The sequence below is a fragment of the Stegodyphus dumicola genome, chromosome 4 (assembly GCF_044657685.1).
Source record: "Stegodyphus dumicola isolate Sdum_Otavi_A_Nest chromosome 4, ASM4465768v1".
Classification (NCBI taxonomy): domain Eukaryota; kingdom Metazoa; phylum Arthropoda; class Arachnida; order Araneae; family Eresidae; genus Stegodyphus; species Stegodyphus dumicola.
The window spans coordinates 72,033,990-72,050,632 of record NC_140771.1 but is presented as its reverse complement, the minus strand read 5'-3'; the positions used below and the strand labels follow the sequence as shown (position 1 = coordinate 72,050,632).

General features: G+C 30.7%; 1 protein-coding gene across 3 annotated transcripts in view; it reads left to right on the top strand.

Annotated features, from left to right (window-relative positions):
- The window catches only part of LOC118182227 (putative phosphorylase b kinase regulatory subunit beta), a 155,574-nt gene that overhangs the window by 126,628 nt on the left and 12,303 nt on the right, over positions 1 to 16,643 (top strand). For all 3 annotated transcript variants that reach the window (XM_085815074.1, XM_085815072.1, XM_085815071.1), the window contains 7 exons: positions 1,157 to 1,214; positions 1,321 to 1,411; positions 2,031 to 2,233; positions 5,940 to 5,994; positions 6,321 to 6,403; positions 13,430 to 13,562; positions 14,812 to 14,919. In XM_085815074.1, coding sequence (XP_085671200.1) covers positions 1,157 to 1,214; positions 1,321 to 1,411; positions 2,031 to 2,233; positions 5,940 to 5,994; positions 6,321 to 6,403; positions 13,430 to 13,562; positions 14,812 to 14,919 — 731 coding nt within the window. The remainder of the gene's footprint in view (positions 1 to 1,156; positions 1,215 to 1,320; positions 1,412 to 2,030; positions 2,234 to 5,939; positions 5,995 to 6,320; positions 6,404 to 13,429; positions 13,563 to 14,811; positions 14,920 to 16,643) is intronic.

Genomic DNA, 16,643 nt, shown 5'->3' with positions numbered 1-16,643 from the left:
TCCAATCTGGATTGAATAGGACTAAAAGTTTTACGGTCTACCCAACCCAAGCGAAGAATGATTCTATTTCAGAAATTTAACGGTCTGTTCAAAATTAGAATCAAAAACACCCCAGATTAGTAAGTTTCTTTCTTTTCTTTTATTTAGTTCTTCATTCTCCGAATACCGGCAGCTGTTGATTCCGATTGCATAATATCACGTATGGAAGAATTACGCTGCACGTGTTGTGCAATAACGTTTGCGGTATTAACACTTAAAAGAGTTTTACTGTTCTTTCTAAGCAGAATATTTCTCAGTTCCGTTGGTCTATTTTTATATGATGCACATATCGAAATGTCAGAATCATTTATTTAACCAAGAAATCTAAATAACGGCTACAATCTGCTCCCCCTCCTCTTTTTCCAGTTACGCTCGACTATACGAAATATTCGGCATTTTCTGAGTATGCGGGTTAATTAAGCTTTTACTGTTAAAGGATGACTGCATGAAGCAATTTCTCGTCTCCTGATTTCAGAAATGTTCTCTTTTTTACTTAAATTACTTTGCTTGGAATATATGTTAAGGAAAAACTGTTATGCAATGAAAATTTAGAAAATGTTCAGAATTTTGATTTAAGTTAAATTATTTAAATATTAATATGAGTGGAAAAATAAATTGTATTTATTATTAGGTGCCAAGCGAATACAATTAATATGGCTTATTATTATTTATTTTCTATATTTTGAACTGAAATTTCATCATTAAATCTTGTAATATAGTTTAGTTCTGCATAGTTTTTTTTTTTTTTTTTCCTCTCATTGTAAACTTTTTCTGTAAATTGAACTGTCATTTAAAATTAAAAAAAAAAAAAAAAAAAAAGTTAGTTTTCCATGGTTGAGGTAATGCTCATTCTCTTAATAAATATTGCCTTTCTCATATTTTAAATTGCAAGTCTAATTTTTCTCTTAAGGTTATGCAGTTGTGTATAATGTAATGAGATAGGTGTTTATTTTTTTCTTAAAATGTGCTTGAAAAGTGCTTATAGGTGCTTATTTTTTTAACTAAAATGTGGCTATGAACCCTGTTTAATAAACTAATAATTTTCATATTTTGACTCTTACTTTTCTAAAAATATTTTACTGTTATAAAACTTTTATCTTCTCCTGTTAATTTAAAGGTACAGTGAAAGAAAGATTGGAGAAATTAACTAGACAAGCCGGAGCTTTGCGCCACTGGTAAGTTTCCATTGTTTAGTTGTTTGCTTGATATTTAACGTTGTTTCAAATATTTTAAGAATTATTTCTTCTTTCTTCTGGTTCAATTTACGTAGTTTATTTTTAGGTCTGTTGTTAGATATTGCTCCAGTGTGTTGAGAAAATTAGTAGACAGTATTAGTCCAAATATAACTTCAATTTTAGTATGTGGGAAACAGGTGAGATATATTTTTTCATTGCAACATTTAATATTGCTTAAATTATATTTTCTAAGCTTCAAATTCTTCATATATCATATTTAAACGCATTATATTTTACATAAAGGAGAACAGTGTGAAATATTTCATCTCCTAAAAAGAAATCTTTGAAATTCTCTTCTGTATTTCTTTAGACTTTAAATTTATACTGTAATTGTATTCCTTTTATATATACTGCTTATTTCTGTGTAATTGAGTATACACGTTTTTATATATCAAATAATTTAATTGTTCGTACCTAACAATGTGACTTAATTATGCTTTGCATTATTTGCAATAAAATTCTTGGATAGATTTCTTTAAAAGATATCTAGTATATTAGGTTTATACTAATTAATATTGAACTTTTTTTTTTTTTTTTTTAAAGTAGATGTCCTGTTACATGCATTCTTTACTATGTATTATAAAATTGTAGTTACTGTCAGACTTTAAGGTTTTAATTAGTTGAAGAAGTTTTGTCTGAAATAGGAAAATTAATAACATTAGGAATAATTAGATTAGAGAGATTTTTTACACTCATCCTCTATTTTTATAATATTTGTCTTGATTCAGATAACTGTTGGTTTCTGATTTTCTTCAGATAACTGTTGGTGTTTTTGGACATGAAGAAGTTGTAATTGATAAACCCTTAACACCTAAGGAAGTTGAGGTAATAATATATTCAAAATGCCAGCACCATGATATATATCAAGCAGTATTACAGCAAGAAATTATACTTTATGTTGGTCGCCTCATTTCAACTACTCCTCAACTTTTCCATGGAATATTGAAAATTAGAATTGGGTATGTACCTTCATTATATATGAAAGATGTATTCATATGGAGTTATTTTGTTTAACTCACTTATTTTCATGTAAAATTAATTTTAAAATTACATGATTCCCCCTTCCAAATGAACTTCTCTTTCTATAGTTTTCGATTTAAAAGTAAAATAAGTTGTTTTAAAATCTTTTCCTACTCCCTTTATAATTAATAAGTTAAATTAAAAGTGCATTGTTTCAAGAAAAAGAAAAAAATTAATTAAAAGGGCATTGTTTCAAGGGGGAAAAATTATGATTCATCAGAATCTGCATATGAATTAAGTTTTAAAAAAAATTGTTGGGGTAAAAATAAGGAGAACATTTTTTTTCCTTGCAGTTTTACTAGAAAAGCTTTGCATATACTGAGCAAGAAGTTTTGAAATTGGATCTCATTAGAGAGAGATTTATGAAAAAACTAAAATTCATTACTAATAAAAAAAAGCTCAAATATTTGTAGTCTATTAGTCAAATGTTGACTGCATTAAAGCTATCTTAATATAGTAAAGGTTTAAGTATTCTATTTATTTTTAAAAAAAGTATAAAATGATAATATTTTGAATTCTCTTAAATGTGTTTTAAGCAAATTTCTCATATTTTCATAAAAAAAGTTTATAATCTGCTAACCTGTTTTATTTTCTTGTGTAAGGCATATGAAAATATGTCAGCAGGCTATTGAAAATATTTTAGAAATAAATTTACTTCTTTGAAATCTTATGTAATTTTAAGTATAGGCTTTTGACAGTCATGTTGATAACAAAACTTACTTCTTTTTTTTTTTTTTTTTTTACTGAAAATTCCCCTTGTCTTCATTTGGGCCAATAAATGCCTTTTTTAAATATTCATTTATCATACTTTCCAGATAATCCAGCTTTTACTTTATCTCTAATAATTAAATGCATCCTAAGTATTTTCAAAAGGTGTAGATTAACTTCTCTATGCTAGTTTTAGTTTGAGAAGATTCCTATAATAATATTTTTAATTGAAGGTAATTAAAGTTTAAATATTTCTTGGTGTAATAATCTAGATAAATTTACGAAAACATCAAGCAAGTGCCTGAGTGGTTCGCAATCGCATTTTAATAACACAAATTTTAGAATTATACTCAAGCTTATACGCCAAAAAATTGAGACATTAATACTTTTCCAAAATAATAAGATTATTCTGAGTAAAGAGCTAATAACAAAACTAAAATTCTGATAACTCTAATCAAATCTGTGCTTCTTTGCATATTTGTTTAATACAAACTTATTCATTTAACCCTTTGACGCGCGGTGGTCGTGCCTTGAAACCACCAATTTTTGAATTTTTTTCTCCTCTTCCTTGTGAGGAGAAAAAATTTTTGAGTGAAAATCAATTGATTACTGATCTTTTACATCTAAATAACAAAAAATGACTACAGAATCATGCTGTTTTAGCTCTTAGTACTTCAAATCGCACGCCTTTTAAAATTCATTTTCAATGAGACAAAATAACTTCCTTTTATTAATGTAAACAACTTTAAATTTGAAAAGTTATTCATCGCGCATCATGATTTCTATCATAAACAATAAAAAATAGCAATAATTAAACTTCATATGTTCAAAAACCCTCTGTATGTGTGGCATTTGCTTTGGGGTTTCAGGGTGCGACCACTGCCCCACCACAATGCTCTAGAGGCTTGGTGTTCGTGCCTTGAAATCACTGCTCTTCACAATCGCATTTGCTTGCTTCTCAAATAGGAATGTTTATTTTTACCCGAATATATATAAGGGGTTTAGAAATCACAGAGTTATTTTATTACTAAACAATGCATGCACCTGCCCAGTAAAAAGGTCTTTCTTTTCCAGAGACTTTGCTCTGACCTCAACACACTTGCTCCCCAAGCTAGTATTGTGACTTTATAAATTATTTCCTGTGGTTTAAATTTAATGTAAATATACTTTGCTGTAATTAAAAATAGAAATCGCATAAAGTTTTATTTAAATTAGGAATGTTTTTTGAATATTTTGAGATGAAATACAAATAAAATAAGTATGAATGGGAAACGAATAATCCGTACCAAAGCCAAAAAGACCAAGCCCCCCCCCCATTAACATAAAAAAACCACAAATTTCATGTGCCAGATGAAAAGAAACTAAATAATGCTTGACATATACCAGTGAAATTTAGATCCAATCAGTGTACATTTTGTAGCACAAGGAAGAAACATCATAGAAAAAGAGACATGTGCGAAACGTGCAATGTGGGTCTATGCATGTACCAAAAACACAAAACAGGCTTTGAACAGTGTCACAAAAAATATTTGTTCCTTGAAATTTAAAAAGAAACACTTTTTTTTTTTATCCTTATTGTACTGAGTTTTTTAATCCATGTAGCCAAACGTCCTTATTATGTAGGTACTTATACTTTCACTGCTATAGTAAAATTACATAAATGTTTATTTTTTAATTTTTCTGATGATTTAGTTTGTAAAACAATGTAAAAAATATATACATTATGCAATTCTTACATGCATTTTTTTTAAATTTGTAAATTTTGTCATTTATTAGAAACGCGCACGGAGAAAGGTAAGTTTTTTTTTCCTACTACCTAGGTAAGTTTCAAGATGCGTGGTGGTTTCACAGTGTGACCACCACCCACAAAACAATGGGCAAGAGTAGAATTTTTTTAATTCATATCTTATTTGTCTCTAGTACCATAATATTCAATTTCTAGAGTTTTTAGTTAAAAAAATTATAAAAATAATATCGCACGCGTCAAAGGGTTAAGAATAAAAAATTCCACAGTTAATATAAATTAGAAGCTTCTCAAGTAAAACTATTTTTTTGCATGAACCTGAAAATCATTATGAAACTGTAAAAGAAATTAATTAAAAGTAGTTCAGCAGGATAAGGATAAAATAACACACCAAACAAATATTAATTTAGAAGTCGAACAGCAGAAATCAGCTGTGAAAATTCGCAAATAAATGCTAATTTTTGTTGTTTGACTTCTATACTAATATTTCAGCATGGTTTTACAAAACTATTATTTCAGCTTAATACGAGACATAGAATCAACCCATGGCCAAGAAATTGCATATCATTTCAGTAAAAGTCGAATTTTGTACCAAAAAATGTATGCTAGAGCAGTATTATATGTAAATCTAATATATATTATTAATTTATTCTTCTAAGACATGAAAACTCAAATTTAAATTTCATAAATTGACATTTAGGAGTACAAAATTCCCCATTAGTATACAATCATCTATTTTTTTATTTTCAGAAAGCAAAATTAATTACCCTAGATAATCAATATCTGATAGCAAAATTTAAGCACTCCATGAAATAATTTTTTGTTGTATTCTGATTTAAATCTTTCTATCGGATTTAAGATAAGCTAGCCTAAGATGTGTTCATGATGTTAACAGCATTTTCAGCTAGTTGATAAATTTATGAAGGCTAGCATCTGCATAAATATGTGTCATTATATGATTTAGAGAATTAAAAATTTTTCAAGTAGTTGTAAAAGGTATTGAGATATTAAATGTTATTTTCCAACATATATGGCATATGATTTCTGCAGATATCTTGTGTATTTTTTGTTCTGAAATTTGAAAGGTTAGTAAAATGAAGCTAATTTTGATTTATCTGGTTCCTATTACTCAGACTCTTAGAAAATAATTATTTTAATTTTATTATGATGATTTATTTTTATTTTTTATGTAGTTGGGTTTTACAAGCCATGATACTGCACATGAAATTCTTGAATCCTTCTCCACCTGTAAGTACAATTTGATTATCTTTAATTTCTTTTTCAAACTATAACTTTTTGAATAGTAATATTTTGAATAATAATGTTTGTAAGTGATAAAAATTGTTTATATGTTTTAATCACAAAGTTTGAATGGTTTTGGAAATCTATTCTTTTTTACCTAAAAAAGGCGGAAAAGAAATAAAATGATTTTAGTGATGTAATAAAACTTTGATAATTTACTTATCTCAGAATTTAGTTTTTTCCCTGATCTGTACAGTTTTATATAAATGAATTTCAAGTATGCGTAATGCTGAACTGTAAATAAATATATATATATATATTTTTTTTTTAAGCCTTTAGAAAGTTTATCACCTAGTGAACTCCGAAAAGTTTTGTATCGTGTTTTGACATTAGCAGAAAATGGATCTAATACTAAGTAAGTGCTGTAAATGTTATGATAAATATATTTTTTGAATTTGTGGAACAATCAAAAGGGGAAAAATTATGCATATTATTTTTTGTTCCTTTTCAAATAAACAGAATATAGTGTTAAGTGCATATGGGGTTATAATGAATTGAATACACACAAAATCTATGATAGCTCAATAAAATTTATTCTCACGAAAGAAACACTTTACTTTCTGGAACTTTCCACCAAAATATTCATACAGCTCTTCTCAGTGTGACAGAGCACAATCAGTAGTTGTCGCTTTAAGTGACGTTAAACACAACATAGTGCAAAGTGCATGTAAAGAGCGAAGCTCGCGTAGAGATCTCTCAATATTCTGAAGTCAAGTCTAAGCTAAATATGAGAACTGATGTTCTCTCCAGTATTATATAATTTTCTGCTGGGTGCCGAGAAAATTTCCAATACCTTCCATTTCTTTAAATTACAGTTGGGCATATACGGTTAAAATTATACAGTCAAAAGTCTTTAATCCGGACTCGTCGGAACTTTGGCTATTCCGGATTATAGATCATCAGTTTAAATCTGGTAAGATGGCATGCAGAAATTATAACATTAAAAATATGAAACCGTAATTTATAAAATAATGAGCAACTATGATCTAAAGGATATCAAAATTTACAAAAAAAGAAGCTTAATATTTATTTGTTTACTTTATTAAACATTTCTTTCAACGCGCGCATGCGTACCTTACGCATAACCGAAATTAGAAAATTGCAACCAGAAAACTATTTGATTTGTATTCGTGATATTTATAATGATGAGGAATTTGATTTAAATCATATCAAGACAGAGTACATCGAGATTAAATACTACATTTAGTAAGGAATTATAAGCCGAATAAAATAAAAACATCTGCCCTGAAGATAACGACAGTGCTGACAGATCAACTTCCAATTCATTGCACGCCACGACGATAAAAACTGAATGCCAGTATCTTTACAAAATTCAAAACAAGAATAAATAAATCTCACAATTTCTTCAATTCAGGAATTTTTAAGAAAAAATTTTCCTTTGGGAACATCTTATCCCATTATTCAAAAATTTACCATAACAAAAAGTCCAACATGTTCCAAAACAATACAAAGACATACATATGATCACACACTCAATACTTTTACCCAGGGCCCTGGTCACTCATACAACATTCTACACTATACAGTTTTACTTTTACCTAATATCCATCATAATATAACTTATAACATATTAGTTTCAAATAAACAAAACTCTTAATTTAAATACACACAAAAACAAATTTCATAAGAAAATTGTTCCTCAAAATCTTATCAGGTTATGCTTAGTCAGCGGTTTTGTCATGGAATCAGCCAGATTATCTTTACTTGAAACATATTTTAAATCAAAAATTTCCCTGTTCAATAGATCACGAATGAAAAATAGTTTCACATCTATATGTTTTGGTCCTTGAGTTTTCAATGGGTGATTTTGTAAAACATATAGCAGCCATATTATCAGCAAACAATATTGGCCTCGAAACATAGTTACTTGCAATCTTAAACTGAATGCATTCATCCAAGATGTTTTTAAACCAAACTAATTCTTTTGTTGATTCAGTCATGGAGATAAATTCAGCCTCCATAGTAGACAAACTCACTCCCCTTTCTTTAAATGTACGCCAAGATACAGGTGATTCTCCCAACAACGCTATTTGTCCACCAATAGACACCATATCATCCCTGCTTGAAGCAAAATCCGAATCTGAATATATATTGAGCTTCAGTTCCTTGCATACCAGTTTAAGTTTGTGCTGTCTGGTATTGGATACGTACTCTAAAAGTTCAAGTAATCCTTCCCAGTGAAACTTACCAGGATTGCTTTGGAACTGAGAAAATATATTAACAGCATAAGCTATATCCGAACGAGTACGATTGCAAAGAAACGAGAGACATCCCAAAACATTTCTATAAGGATAGTTCATCATTTCAGTCGTTTCTTCTTGTGTACTGGGACTTTGAGACTTTGAGTATTTTCACACCTTTAACTATTAGAAGGGAAGTAATTTGTATTTTAAAAGGCTTAAATTGATCAACTATGTCTTCTATATATAATTGCTGATGAATTAAAACACTATTGTTCTCATATTCAAATACCACGCCCAAAAGCTTTCTTGTTTTACCTAAAATTTTTAAATCAAAATGTGAACTCAGGACTTTTAATATCCTTTTGGCCTGAACTTCACTTTTCCCAAACACAACTATATCATCAACATAAACCAACAGAATGACAAAATCTTTAAAACAATAGACACAATTACACCACTCAAACTTGATAAACCCTAGGTTACATAGTGTTCTATCCAACTCGTAGTACCATAATCGCCCACTCTGATGCAAACCATACAAGGCTCTATCTAAACGACACACAAAAGTTTCTTTATCTCGCTCTACAAAACCCTGAGGTTGGGACATGTAAATTTCCTCTGATAAAGGAGCATAGAGATAGGCACTTTTTACGTCGCATTGTATATTTGCCCATCCAAGGTGTGCAACTAAAAGGGAGAAAAAGAGTCTTATTACTGAAAAGTTGACTACAGGCGAGTAGGTTTCATCGTAGGTATCGTATTTAATTTCCCGATAACCCTGAGCCACTAAACGAGCTTTAAAACGAACAATGTTTCCAAATTCATCACGTTTAATGTTGAAAATCCACCTGCAACCTAGTGGAGTCTTGTCTTTAGGAAGTGGAACAAGATGCCATACCTTATGCTTTCGCATGTTGGCCATTTCCTCTTCCATTGCCTCTATCCATTTAAGCTTTTCTGTGGATTTCATTGCCTGGTTATAAGTGTTTGGAATTGAAACCTCTAGTCAGCTATCTTGGGTATATGACGTTGAAGGAGTGCCAGTTGGGTCGATTTCACCACTATAAGTATTGCTTCCCTTGAAATCAAACAAGGTAGGATCATACTGAATATTATGTTCAGTGCAATACCTTTCTACATCATTTGGTGATCGTAGTCTTTGATTAGACCCCCTCTCAAAATAATACACATCCGTACGAGTGCCGTCTGGCCTTGGAACAGGTTTACGAAGCCAAGTTACTTGTCTCAATGTAGATTGAGTATCACTGCCAATTGTAGAAGAAGGTACATTGGTATCTGTTCTTTCGTCTATTTCAGGAAAATAGCCAACTGGAGTGTCAGTAGATTAGAACTCTACCCTTTCTTCAGATTCCAAATCAGGAAGGGTGCTCAGTGCAGCTCCACTGCCACTTTTCTGCATTCCAATTGACTCTTTAAAAGTAGCATTTAGGGTTTCTACTACCTTTTGCTCATTTTCCAACCAAATCTTGTACCCTTTTGTTCGTACACTGTACCCAATCAATCGGCCCTTCGTTGCCTTTGAATCAAGCTTAGAATTTCTTTTAGCCTTTGGAATTCCCACATAGGCAACCGTTCCAAATGCCTTAAGGTGACGTACTGATGGTTTCCGCTTAGTGTACAATTCGAATGGGGTTCTATCTTGGCCCTTATGACAAATTCTATTAAATGAATATGCAAAATACATTACTGCAGCTGACCAAAATTCGGAACTCATTCCACTATGATTGCACGTACATTGTTGAGAGCTGTCTGATTAAATTTCTCACAAACTCCATTCTGTTCTGGAGTGTATACATCTGTAAATTCATGCTTTACACCATTTTTATTACAATATGACCTGAATTGATAATTATCATATTCTCGCCCATTGTCAGTCCTAAAGTATTTCAACCTAAGGTTCGAAGATCTTTCCGCACGTGCTATATGCCTTTCAAATACTTCAAACACCTGACTTTTCTCCACAGTTCCACACTACCACATAACGAGAATATTCGTCAATAAAGGAAACGAAGTAACGTTCACTATTCCTACCTGGAATGTTAATAGGTCCCCATACATCAGAAAAAACCCTTTCAAGCGGCTTTTTTACTTGAATACCTTCTAAGGGTCTATAGGAGATTCGTCTTTGCTTATTGATTTGGCAATGTTCACAAAACAAATTAGGTGAGTGCTTTAACACAGGAAGACCTCGAACTGAATGTCTCTTACTAGTCCTGACAATAGCACCATAATTTATATGACCAAACCGACCATGCCATAATTCACTATTGTTATGCTGAACTCTGGATGCCTCAAATTTTACAGATTTGCCCCCCTTTTTCACTATTTTCGGGAATACATGATAGTTACTTCTTATCAACTTTAGCCTTGTACAAAGTTTCATTTTTATCATCAGTAACTTTAATTTGCCCATTTTTACCATAAACTCTTGCTCCATTGATATCCACTCTAGGTCCAGATATTAAATTTCGTCTCAGTTCAGGTGATTATAACACATCTTTAAGCAAAATAACCGTATCCCCAAATTTCAATTTAACAGTACCCTTCCCATGAATTGGCAAAGTTACCTCATCAATAGCTACTAGCATATTCTCATTTTTCACAGGAGAAAAAGTATCAAACAATTCACGATTTTTACAAAAATGATGAGATGCAGCAGTATCAAATATCCAACTATCATCGTTTTCCTCCAAATTGTTAACATTAGCTTGAGCTATAAAATGGGACTGAGCATGGGAATTATTTTTACCTTTACTCAACTTGGGTTTATTCTTACACTTAGGAGATGTTTTATTACTACTAGATACAGCTGAGGAAACAAAAGCAGGTGAGGGTGATCTGGAAAAATTACCTTTCATTCTACAGTATTTTTGAATATGACCTGGACGGCCACATTTATAACACTTGAGCCCTTTAACACTTGAAGCATTGAATTGGTCTTTTAGTTTTAGGTGCATATTTCTCAATAGTGATATTGAAGTTAAAAATATTATTTAAGTTGTAAATCGCTTCTCCTAATTTATTCCTTTCAAGTTCAATGAAGTATATGGGTAATTTTATGATATCACTTTCTATTTTCTTTGTGAACTGTTTAACTTTTAGTACTGGGAATTTTCTAAATTTTAGGTCTTCAAATATTGCAGTTTCTGAGATGCTTCTGGGCATATTTTTTAAAATGACTTTAATGTTAATTTTGGAATAAAGTTGATACGTATGGAATTCTATGCATGATTTCTTTAGAAATTCGATGGCGCTGTTGTAATCCTCTTCGGTGGAAGTATTTAGGTAAACTTTTTTGGTTTTCATCTGGGTTTCATATTTGTTTTTTAGAATTTTAGTACTTAAGATTTTCTGTAGATCAATTCAATCTAATTCAACTTGCATGATGACTATTGGTGAGATTTTTATTTCAGTTTTATGATTAGTTTTATCTTCAGTAGTTTCATTATTTTCTTCATCTTTTAAAGGTTCGAATCTGTTGTTTTGTTCTATTTCTACTTTTTCGCTAGGTTTTAGATTAGGTTTGCATGTTTTTGAGGGAATTGACCAATTTTGTTCTGAATTATTATCTGCTTCTGGAACTATTAAATTGTTGTAAACTTCTTTGTTGGAGTCCACTAATTCTTCGTGTTCTTTCACATTTTCTGCGTAATTTTCTCATCCATTGATCCGGTGTCCATTAAATTTGATTGTTCAATCATATGTTCTTGGGATTTATTTAAGATTTCTGTTAGGGCTCTGTTCCTGAGTATTTGAAATCTGGGATCTTTTTCTAGTTCAGTTCCGAGTCCTTGAAATAAGTTGGGGAAAATATGTTTACACTTTTCCATGGTGTCGTGAAATTCTTTGGTTTTTGGAGTCGCAGTGCTGGGGGAGCTACTTTTCTTTATTCTTTTGTACTGCTGTGATTTAGTTTCCAAGCTGGAGGGTTTTAGAAAATCTTTAAATTTTAATTTTCCCGCTATTCTTAGATGAGTTGGAATAATCTGAGTCGTGATCCATATCGCTGTTGCTATCATGCCTATTCCAAAATCGATCTGGTGGTTTTTTGGCCGCTATGAGGAGGGAAAGCAAAAATACTTACAGAGTAAATCGGGATGCATGCGTCGCGCAGCGACGCTAACCTCTCAATGAATGTGAGGGTTGAGCCAGAGCGACACGAGATACTTATAGCAGAAGTAGGCATGACGTCATCTCACGGCAACCAATCAGCTATCGGCACGAATCGGCTTTCCAGATGATGTAACATCACTTTTGTTTTTGCATCTCAATTAGGTTGAAACAGTCCAAATGCAAACAGTGGCAGCAAGAAAAAGAAGTAGAAGTAACTAGTATATTACATTAAAAATAAGAACTAAGCCTAATAAACATTTAAGGAGAAGAGATAATGCAGTAAAAGGTTTACAATAAGTTATATTTTCCAACATAAGGAACAAATATTAGTTGCCAAAACCATCGCCAGCTTGCTGATTGCTCACCAGCTTAGCAAGATAGCTATTTATCTCAATGTTAAATAAACGTGCCTCTGTAATCTTATTTTTCTGGCAGAGTATTGTTTTTATTGAAGTTGTTCATTTTACATTATATAAAATTCATAACAATAGACGTTTAAAAAAATTTTTCCAAAATATAAACGTATGAATTTAGAGTATCATAAAGCCCTAACACAAGTAAAAGTTTAAGTGCAAAATTGGGATAATAAATGCTGTGATATAAATTTTGTATTGTGTATTGTATATGAAGCATACAAAATGCAGGAAAGTAATATTTATTTATTTATTTCTACAAACATCCCATGAGGCACTTTCTTATTTGTTGAACTATTATGAGTGTGTATTTGAGTATTAATTTCTTATTTTCTAGTCATATTCAAGTGGAGAATCGTGTGAATTTGTTTTCTGTCATATTCTATGCAAAGCATTAGTTGCATTTACAAGTGAATCCCAGTGATTTGGGATATTCGTAGCATCATTTCGTTTTGTTTTATTGTTAATTTCTACTACAATTTTGACCAGAGACAAAATGTTTATTTTCCAAATAGGCTTTTCCCCCTTTTTAAAGGAATAAAAAATTATTTCAAAAGCAAGCTTTTTTTTCTATTTAACATTCAGTTTCCTTTTCTTTTCATCTAAGGGCTTTTTCTCTCCTTCTTTTAGGCTGTCTATTCATCAAAGACGACAGATTGAAGGTGCCTTATGCAGAGTTCCAAAGAATTTTTATGATCGTGTTTGGGATATTATGACAAGAACCACTGAAGGTATAATTGTGGAAGGTTACCATTTACCACAAGTAGGTCAAAAATTTTATAGTAAAATTATATGTATCTACTGTACAAATTTATAGTAAAATTTGTAATAAATTTGTTTACATGTATAAAATTTATAGTAAATTTGTATATATACTTATAATTTTGCATTTTAAAAATTAACAAAAACTCAACCTTGAGCTCCATTTTGGTGTTGATATTGAAATACACTGAGCCTGTTTATTTTGTGGTGTAGTGGCTGAAGCCACTATGCAAACCCTGGGTTGTGACACAGGATTGAAATGAACTTCAAACTCAAGTTTTAACAATAACATGAATTTTAATAAAATGAAAACCTTAACAGTTGCATATATTAACAATATGGGACTCGGGTATATCAAGTCCCTTAGAATTTTGTTACAGGAAAAATTCTGTAACGCATTATACACGAGAAATAATCATTCTTAGCAGGCCAACATGCCCATAGCTCTAAACAGGAAAGTTGTTCCCTCTTCTCAGGAAACCATCTTATATATCTCCCTGTGTTTACTTGCCCTGAACTCCGAGGGGGGGATTCTTTCACTCATACATAACAAAGTGTCCATCTCCTGACCCTGATGAAAAGACTTAACGTATAAATCTCTTTGTCCACTGAAGCGACCTTCGAGGTTGCAACCGGAATCTTTAACAAAGGCACAGGATTTCACCACTGATATGAAAACTATTGCACTCTGAAATCACTCACCCTACACAAAGAAACTTTATGCCACCTTATCACAATTTGAACCAAATGCCAAATTGATATTACATTTTATTCAAAATATTGTATTTTTTACTGTTTTATTTCATTGAATGGAATTGTACTACAAATGCCTAAGATGCCTGAAGTGCAAGATCATATTTTTTCATAATGTTATTTTGAAAAATATTTTTAAAAAATACTTTTTTGGGTAAATTCTAAGGAATGATATTTTTTTGGAGGGGAAAGACAGAGGAGAAAAATTTTATTTTATTCATTTTATGTCAAAAATTAAGCATATAATCAAGTGTTACAGATTTAAGGGATTTACGTCAATCAGTCATTGTAAAAATGCCCATTTTAAATGTGTGTTTTCATATAAAGTATTATTTATAGATATAATTTTAACAAAGAGTTTTACTTTTCTTAGTTTCCATTGTTGTAAAGAAGTTTTTTTAATAAACGTTGCATTGAAAGTGATCAGATTTCCTCACTTTTAAATTCAATACTATAAAAAAATTATAAGTTTGAACAAAGACCATCTTTGTTTCTAGCAACCAACATTGACAGAAATGACTGTTTATGATCTAAAATTTGCTACAGAAGTTGAAATGTTTTTAAGTAGAGTTGTCCTTCCTGAGTACCGTCAAATCCTTGTCGAGGTAATAATTTCTTATTTTTAACTATTGTATTTTATTTTAAATTCAAATGCAATCCGACTTTTTAAAAATTTGAATAACAAATGAAATTCATCTCTTTTTTGATAAGTTTGTCATTATTTATTCTGTAAATTATTTTCATAAATTAATTCTTGCTGAACTATCTGGAAAGTTTTAAGTTTTTAGATTGTAATGGTTTCATCTCAAAAATGTAATTGTTTTGATCTTTTAGATTATTATTTTATGCAGTAAATAATATGATTTTAACAACTAAAAAAAAGTATAGCTTGTTCCTTGAAGTGCATTTGGATTAGAGGTGCATGTATCCCAAGCAGCTTCACAACTAATAGGCTATTGTTTTGATTTGAAGCTTCACTAATAAAAAAATAAAATTAAATAAAAATACAGTAGATTAACTCATATTTTGCATAATTTATGTTCTTAATATTCTGTACTCAGATTATAGAAATTTTTTTGTGAAATAAAATCATACATTAGATCTCTGTTTATGAAATTAATTGTTTGTATTAGAGATGGGTGATTCGCTCGGGAACCGATTCACTAGACTGAATGAATGATCAGTGCTCCGGAAAAAAAGGGAATAGCAGTAATATAAACACTACCTTTCCTTTATTATTTACTAGAAGGTATCTGACATATTTTTTATCTGTGTTACATATGTACATATGAGTGCTTTTAGCTTGCTTGTGTTCCATCTCGTATTTAAAAAACAAAACATTAAATAAACTGACCCGTCCCAGCAAAACTGAGAACAGTTTGCAAATGGAGTTTTTTTCTTTTTTCCCCCCCTCTCCTATCTGGCAGTGCGAGGATCTGTTTAAAGTACTGAGATTATAGGAACTAATTCCTCGGATTCCCAACTGTCAGCATTTTAACACCTAGTCAGAGATCTGGCTCCTTCAGAGTCATCATTGGATCTGATTCTGAGAGTCTTCTTTATTTGCTCTTTCAAATCTGCCTCCTGCGGAGTGTTGATTATTTGCACTTTTCGCTTCCTTGAAGCTGTTCCTTTGAGTTTCATTTTGATTCTTTGAATACTGTGTGAAGGTATAGCTATGTATATTAGATATTACCTTTTTATGCAGTATTACTGTAATATTTATGTAAAATAATAAATTGTATTTTTATTTATTTTACTAATGTCTTGGTAATGAAGAGCTGTAAATTTCTCTTTAATCTTCTTTAGAATTAGTATATTTTTATAAATATAAATTTTTCCATCTTATATATTTATTCAAGATTACAGAACAAAATGTGGATCCTACCAAATGATAGAACCTTGAGTGATATTTGGTATCATTTTTTTAAATCAGATAAAAAAGAAAAAAACCAGTATTGTCAGCAGATAATTTCCTCTTCTTTGAGATCTGCCTCCAATCTAAAAATCAATTTTTACTGTGTGCTTTGTAGTAGCAACAAAATATCAATTATAGTAATAAAATAATGTAATCTTTAAGAAAAATGAGTTTAGTTTTCATTATTTTTAACTTTTAGCATTTTTGAATTCCAGAATTTTATTGTTGTTCAATGTAAGAAAGTTTTTTTTTTGTTTTTTTTTTTTTGTTAGTGAATCTCAGAAGTACAGTTGAAAGAAATCAGTCCAGGGAGTGAATGGTTTGGTTGAGATGATTCCAGCTATTCCACTCCTTTTTCAATTCCTTCTGCTTTTCTCATCTTGATCTATGCTTGTTCTGAACATATTCGTC